The following is a 7941-nucleotide window of genomic DNA, read 5'->3' as shown; positions in this document are numbered from 1 at the left end:
GAAGTATTTAAATAAATAAATAAAGACTTATGGTGAATAACTTAAATAGTATTGAAAAGCAAAAATACCTAATTAGAACAGTGGTGAAAACTGAAAATCAAGGTGCAACACTTAAAACATTACATAAAATAGATTATTGGCAAAAAAAAAAAAAAACCTCAAAAGAACGATGTCAACAGAGGGTACATGTCCCAATTTGTTTAGGAAAGAAATTGGGTTGACTTTGACTCCATGTTAAAATGGCCTCCAAAACTTCATTTTTTTAATAATTTTTCCTACGTTCTACAAATAGGATGCAAAAAGTCAAGAAATTTATTAAGAAAATTTATTAGGGCTGTGGTTAGTGCTTTTACTTTGTGTTTTTTATTTTTGCCAGTTTATCGTAACAAAATAAAAGTACGAAGCATGTTTCGTAATATTTGTTGTGCTTTTAAATAGTACCGAAGTGCTTTCAAAATTAAGGCAAAAATAAAAAGTATCAAATAATGTTTTTGTTTGCTTCCGCACGGTAGCAAAACACTATCCATAAATAATAAATAAAAATCTAAAATAACATTTTAAACTAACCATTCAAATTTTCAACATTTTTTACCAAACATGCTTTCATGTTTTTGTTTGTAAAAATTTGTAACAAATTTACGTTACCAAATAATCTTTTAAATAGTGTTGAATACACTCTAAAAGCAAAAACATTACTTCTACTTCAGATCAAAGCACAAGCATAAAGCGACTATATGTGGTTGCCAAACGAATTATATATACAAAGTTGAATACTATTCCTTTTAATGCCCTTGTTAAGTTACTATTCCTTGGTGGCATTCTTCTTCTTTTTGTTGTTTACTTGCTTGTTATGCGTTTTGTTTTTTGACATTTTGTTTTAATTCAGAACAAAACAAGTGTTTTGTTGTAGAATATTTTAAATAATAATCGAAAACATATTTGGTGATTTTCATTTGTTGCGAGATTTTTTAAAGCAAAATATAAAAACATATTCTGTAAAAAAATGTTTTAAGTTTGAAAAATATAATGATTAGTTTAAAAATATCATTTTTGTGTGTTTTTTTTTTTTTTTTTTTTTTTTAAATTTTTTATTGTTGATCGCTCCAGTACCAAACGTTACAATGCATAAACATATAAAAACATCAAATTGGTATTTTAATGTTTGGCCAATATTCACGAAATATTTTGGCATTGTACAAAATAAAAAAAAATATTACCAAACGTGTTTTTTCTACTATTCACGGCTACCATACTCTACAAAAATAGAAACACCAAAAACAAAATCATACCAAACAGGCCCTTATATTTTCAGTTTATATTGCACTTTTACAAGTTAAACAATCAATTTCAAGTTTTCAACTTTTTTTTAGAGTAATTACAAAAACATGAAGTTTTGGAGGTCAATTTATAAAGTAAAGGAGTGAAAGTCAACATTTTTCAACGTGGTCAGGTTTTTTTTTTTTTTTTTTTTTTGAAATATTAGGTTGATATAGAAAACACTATTCATTTACCCAAACTATTCTTATTATTTTTAAGCACTCTTTTTGTGCATTTAAGTACCATTTTTATGATTAGAGGTACCATTTTTGTGCACAGACGTACCACTATTTTTTTTTTTCGTTGGCAAGAAATACGTATACACCCCCTTACTCATACGAGAACTTGAACCCTCGACCTCCTATTTTGGAAGGCAATTCCTCGACCTCCTATTTTAGAAGGTAAGGAAGTATCACTAGACCTTTGATGATAGAGGTACCACTATTGTGCATGTAAATATCACTCGTGTAGAGATATACCACGTTTGCTCAAAGGTAATTTGGACAAATGAACAATATTTTTTTAATATCCACTTCTTTGAGAAAATTTCATGACACTAAAAAATGTTGACTTTGATTTCATGACTTTGTAAATTAACCTTCAAAACTTCATAATTCTGTATTTATCCCTTTTTGTTTAATTGTGTTTTAATGCGTATATCAGCGCCATAAACTTCCCAAATATTATGCAAGAAAAATTAAAAAGAAAGAAAGAAAAAGGAATTAGCTAAGCATCATCGATCATATATAGCTCAAGAAAAGAAGAACAATATATACTGTTATGCTGGGTTGTAAGTTATAAACTAAATTTTCATCGTGCACTAATTTTATGCAACAGAACATAACATTAATATTATTCTTTGTTAAATTTTATTTTATTTATAGCTATAATTTGGTGGCAAAGAATACCACTGCTACTACGACAAGAAGAAGCTTATGAATTGAAACTGTCTCTGTACTCTGCATATTCGCACAGTAGTCATCTAACTCAACAGTACTGAAGTGTAAAAAGTTGAGTATATAATATACTAATTGTATTAGTTACATACATGTTAGTAAGTAGTGTATATTTATTTAGACTTCCGCCGGTTGGCTCTTCCTTAGTGCTTGAGGATTCCCCTCTTGAGGCGAATCAGGAGATGTCCCACGTACTGTAATAACGACATGGCCACCATCACCATCGCCATCGCCATCGCCATCGCGAACCGGTTTTATGCTTCCGAGATGAAGGAACTGTGGTCTCTCAGGTGTCACAGTACTCAATTCCACGCTACTCTTGAAATGTGCCAGTTGGGAAAGCTCATTTATGGACTCCTCTATTTTTTCAACACAATTAATGATCTCGATTAGTATTGAAGCAACTGTAACGGATGGTATAACTTGTAGGAGTTGTGTGCTCTCTGGTGAGGCAGCTTCCATAGCACTATTGAATTCATCAATTGCGATTTTTGCGATCTCGACGTGTAGATTTGGCGAGGATGGCTGTGTCATTGTCCTGATGGATGATGCTAGCTGTTTCAATGCCTTGCCGGATTCTGAGCTCATCTTTGTGCATGGTGCTTTTATTCTCCTTTGAATTTCTGATGGTGCCTGCAAAAATAAGTAATATTTTAGCAAGGTGCATGCGTCAAGAAAGGGTTAATGTTGGCCAGATTATGTAAATCATTTAGAAAAAGAAAAAAAAAACAATTTAATTTATAACACTCGGAAAAAGTCAATTAGGTTATTTAATAATCCAACCAAGCTCTTATGAAATTCAAAGAAATAGTTCGGTAGTTTTAAATAGGGACTTTTACATATAAACAGTGTTAATGGCCCACATTAATTATTTGATAGAATCAAAGTTTCATCATAATTTCGGAGTTGACCAAAATGCTAACTTGGATATGAAAAATCACTGATTACTCTCACAAGAGGTACCACTTTTAAGCACATAGGTATCACTTTTTGTGCACACAGGTATCACTTTTTGTGTATCAAGTACCACTTTAATTTTGGGCATAGAGGTACTACTTTTATTCACATAGGTACTACTTTTTGTGCATTAGGTAACACTTTTGTTTTGGGCATAGAGGTACTACTTTTATTTATATAGTTACCACTTTTTGTGCATATGCACCACTTTTTTGTGCAGCACAAAAAGTGGTACATGATAACAAAAAGTAATATCTGCATGCACAGAAAGGGATACCCAAGTGCCTAAATGTGGTTACATATGTGAGGGTAAACAGTGTTTTTCCATATCTTCATTTTTTCGAAACTAAGAGACATTGCCTCCATCAAATGGTAACTATATGTTATTAGCACCATTTATATGTAATAATCCCTTTAATTAAATCAAATATTGTTAATTAACAAATACAATTTTTTTTTTCTTCCTTAGAGAATTACATATATATATATATATATATATATATAAATGCAAGAAGAGAAATGTAGTATTACTTGGTTATCAGAGTTTATAATAAAGCCATTGAGAGCTTCAATTTTGTAGGCACATTGGCGGGCAAGGACTCCAATCTTCAAGTATTGTTTCCATGGATGGTGTAATCTGAAACGACCATGACAGGGTTCCCACCATGCAAAATTTGCCTGCAATTAAGTTTTGTGTGTGTGTATATATATATATATGAGTTGCTTTATACATGCATGTTCTTTTAATTTAAATAGATTTCACACATTTCATCCAAATGGTTAAAAATAGTAGTGGAGAGAAAGATGTACGTTTTACCCACGTACCAAGGATTCTTCAGTTGTTTTTGTGTTTAGGACACTTTTATACACTTGAAGAAATTGCTTATTGCCTCCATCCTCACAAAGCTTTAAATATTCACTTCCAAAACCTGTTCAAGTCATTGTCTTTGATTAAGTGTTGAAACTCACGTTTATGTTAAAAACAGCAAAGTAAAGCAGTGTGGGCACTTTCTTTTTTCGATAAAGAGTGTGGGCATTTTCTTTTGCTGTTTATATATAAAACTTGTGGATGTAAATTTAGTGACAATTAATATATGCATACCTTCTAAGAAATTTCCAAGCCTTTCTATATTGACACCAATCAATTTGTGAAGATCCTCACCAGCCCATGCCGGGCAAACAAATATTGAGATGATCATACAGGTTGCACCTCCAAGGATTATGGTTGATACTCGGTGGTGGGCGAGCTCTAATATTTTCTCAACTCGATAACCAGACACCGTCACCAAACTGAATGTCAATATGAATATCAGCACACCGTAATCATACCTCTGCTTGATATGTGGAAAAAACCTTGTAAATGTAGATGCAGCAGCTGCAAACATTATATATATATATATATAACAAACTTATATGTGTTAGTTGCCTGAAAAATATATATATGAACCCTTCTATATATGCATCTTAATTAATTTTATGATCTTCAGTTTGATTTATGAGGGAAAAAAAAAAAGAAATAATTATTTTCAAATTTGTTAGTAAACTTAATTGGATTGCAATATATGGTTGTTAATTAAGACATAAATTGATAATAATAATAATAATAATTAAAAAAACCCTTCAAATATAGTACTATAACCTATGAGGAAGACAAGAAAGGCAAGAACAATGGGCTGTCCTTTCTCTCCAAAGAGGGTGGCTAACTGCACAGCTCCAACCCCTAAGGCACCAGCTAGAAATGTTGCAAAACCTCTATTTAAACCTTTAGATAGGGTCGCACCTGAAAATAAAAGGAGATACATGCATTTACATTTATACTTGTAATTTAAATTGTAATACTTATATTTTAGTGTTCAACTTATATATGATTTATAAGCACCTGAACATATATAAGCAACTTAGACCAAGTAATCTATATATATATATGGCTTACCAACTGTGAATTCCAAAACAACCACCACAGTTAAGATGGCCCACATTCCAAATTCCCCAAAACCATCATATAAAGGCCTAACGTGGTAGACCATGGACACCAATGTGAGAGCTAGTCCCACTTTTAGGGCATGTACAATTTTTCTGGGATCATCTTGTCCAATCTTCTTTGTTTTCTGCATGATCTCTATCACCTTGTCCTTAAACTTTATGGGCAAGGACTTAATCCGACCACACCAGCAGCTACCTTTGAGGCCGGTTTTCGTTCGATTTGATGACTCAATCTCCATGCCCAAAGAGCAGTGATATCAAGTTTTGAAGATGAAATGTGTGAAATGTGTGAGAGAGAAAGGAAGGAGCTAGGATAGATAACCTAGCTAGCTTAATGATCGAGGATGGGATGCCCTTCAATCTTCTATGTAATATAGACAAATGAGAGAGGTAGTCCCACCTAGCAGAATTTATAAGTAATAAAGTTGGGTGCAAGTGTGCAGCTCAAAAAGTACTATTATATACTGTAATATATATAAATATTATATATACGTATATATTGATTAATTACACGTACGGTTGTCTACTGTGTTTGATGTAAGGACAAAGAGCTTGTTTGACAGAGCGAAATGGTTTCAAGGTTGATGACTGGGCTTTTACTCGGATGTGAGTCCATATTAAAGGACTAAAAAACAGGTATCCCACTGATATTAGGGCTTTTTTCTACTTTTATCAGTACGTTTCTATGAAAAAATCCCCACTGCCTTTTGTTCTCTCTGAGATCATGAACCTAAATTCTACAGCCCATACATTATGGTAATATATAATTTGATAATTAGTGGACCCTGTGTCCATCCAAGGGGTTGTGGTGATGGTTTTGACTTGAGCTCTGTTTCATTAACTTTGCTTGTCTCAAAAGTCAATTACATCATTTATTATAATTAATATTAGTATTAATATAGTAATTAGCAATTTCATTAATCATAATCAGTTTAGATTGATGGTTGGAGTATTCTATTTAACTTAATTATTATTTCCAAACAAGGAAGATGGGTTGTGAGTCCCACCACCATACAAATTACTCATTCGGAGGAGTTGTGGGTCCTATTCTTAGATGATGGGTGGTAATTTGTGTTCTTGGGTCATAGTCGTATCGTGTCAATTTAAGAGAATTATATTAAACAGTTCAATCCGAACACGATCCGTTTAACAATCGTGTTACAAAACTTTCAATACTAACCTGACTTGTTTATTAAACGGGTTACACGTGTAACTCGTTTAATGACCTTTTTAATAAAATTAAATATTTTATTATTTAAATTATTAATAATACTCGATTAAACAATATTAAATACTAGAAATATATAAATTTCAATATAACCAAATTACTAAATAATCTCTAATCTACAAAAGAATAAATTATAAGATTCAAATTTAGATAGTTATTTTGAAAGTTAAATAGAAATTTGCTTATGACACGTATAGTTAAACGGGTATAAACAGGTTACACGGGTTGAATCCCTCAACCCAAATATGACATGATTAAATAAACGGGTTAATCATGTCAATCCGTTTACAACCGAACCCGTTTAAAGTTAACTCAAACTCGTGTTATGTTCGAATCGTGTTGACGAGTTGTGTCAAACTTTACCAACCTTAAACGGTAACAATAAAAATCAATATATATATATATATATATATATATATATATATATATAGAATACATGTATCGGCCACACAACACATGCACCATTCAAATCAGGAGTACGATTTAAAAGTAAGACCTCATAAACTTACTTTCTATATCCCTATAATTAGATGGTAACAACCGCAACCAGTGATAGAGCCCACATATCTTTTTTGTTCTTATTGAATTTTAGAGATAAAATTTTAATTTAATTGAATCCCAATAAACCATTTCGCCATGAGTTGTTTCAACCTCCTACCCAAATATTAATTAGCTTTGAGCACTATTATTAATCAAATTAGTCCTTGTCGAATGTTTTCAACCCTTAGCTAACTCGATCGATCCCTTGTTTATTACCATGCTCATAGTCTCATACTACTAACTACAAGAAGTAACTGATAAATTTCACTGATTTGGAACTATAAAATTGGTAGTTTATGGTTCAATAAATTGATCTACACTCTCTCCTCGCGTTGACTAATCCGGCAGGTGTACTACAAATTTGGTAGTTTATCATTCAATAAATTGAACTATTCTCTCCTGTTGACTAATCAAGTTGGTGCGTATTAAATACTTGGCTTAAATTAATGAGATATTTGTGAACAAGCTAACAAGGAAAAACTAAAAATAAAAAAGAAAAGAAAAAATACCCATCATACTACGCAAGTAAAAAACAGGTAAGAACAAAGTCACCACTTGTAAATGCACTATTTTGCAAGTGTAAAAATGAACATCGCATTGGATCATAGTGATAAAAGGCTGCCCTAGGGAAAGAGAAAAAAAAAATAATGAAAAGACGATTCACACTCTAGCACATTTTATATCGTTACCAACAACTCGATTTCCATGCTATGTTCTCCATTTTTTTTTTCTCTTGGTGCGTACGTATATATTTTTATATAATTTTTCTTTTATATATTTTTATATATTCTCTTAAATCTAAATATTATCCTTATGCTCATATTCTTGATTAAATTTTAGTATGATTTATCCACGTCATTCATTTGCTTGACTACATCTGATCACATTGATCATATTTACTTTCTACATATAGTCTATGCATGCGATGCACCAAGGATCTGACACGATCATATACATATA

At 31.7% G+C, this 7941-nt stretch overlaps 1 protein-coding gene across 1 annotated transcript; it reads right to left on the bottom strand.

Moving 5' to 3' along the window:
- Positions 1–2390: 2390 nt before the first annotated feature.
- On the bottom strand, positions 2391–5452 carry LOC132289487 (aluminum-activated malate transporter 8-like). The gene is made up of 6 exons (XM_059789988.1): positions 5164–5452; positions 4870–5010; positions 4333–4605; positions 4056–4159; positions 3762–3908; positions 2391–2906 (listed from the first exon to the last, which is right to left on the bottom strand). Exons 1-6 carry the CDS (start codon positions 5450–5452, stop codon positions 2391–2393), a joined length of 1470 nt encoding a protein of 489 aa, XP_059645971.1.
- Positions 5453–7941: the final 2489 nt, after the last annotated feature.

The sequence above is a fragment of the Cornus florida genome, unplaced genomic scaffold (assembly GCF_030987335.1).
Source record: "Cornus florida cultivar Cherokee Brave unplaced genomic scaffold, ASM3098733v1 CherokeeBrave_3.0.0_Hap2_Chr02, whole genome shotgun sequence".
NCBI classification, from domain to species: domain Eukaryota; kingdom Viridiplantae; phylum Streptophyta; class Magnoliopsida; order Cornales; family Cornaceae; genus Cornus; species Cornus florida.
The sequence above is the reverse complement of the archived record's forward strand: the minus strand, read 5'-3'. Positions and strand labels throughout refer to the sequence as shown.

What these genes read in the sequence shown, in the direction of transcription:
- LOC132289487 (XM_059789988.1), bottom strand. Translation starts at nt 5,452, where the DNA reads ATGGAGATTGAGTCATCAAATCGAACGAAAACCGGCCTCAAAGGTAGC. An exon ending in AAACAACTGAAGAATCCTTG is followed by an intron (nt 3,909 to 4,055) that starts GTACGTGGGTAA and finishes ACTTAATTGCAG; the next exon opens with GCAAATTTTGCATGGTGGGA. An exon ending in TTATAAACTCTGATAACCAA is followed by an intron (nt 2,907 to 3,761) that starts GTAATACTACAT and finishes TTATTTTTGCAG; the next exon opens with GCACCATCAGAAATTCAAAG.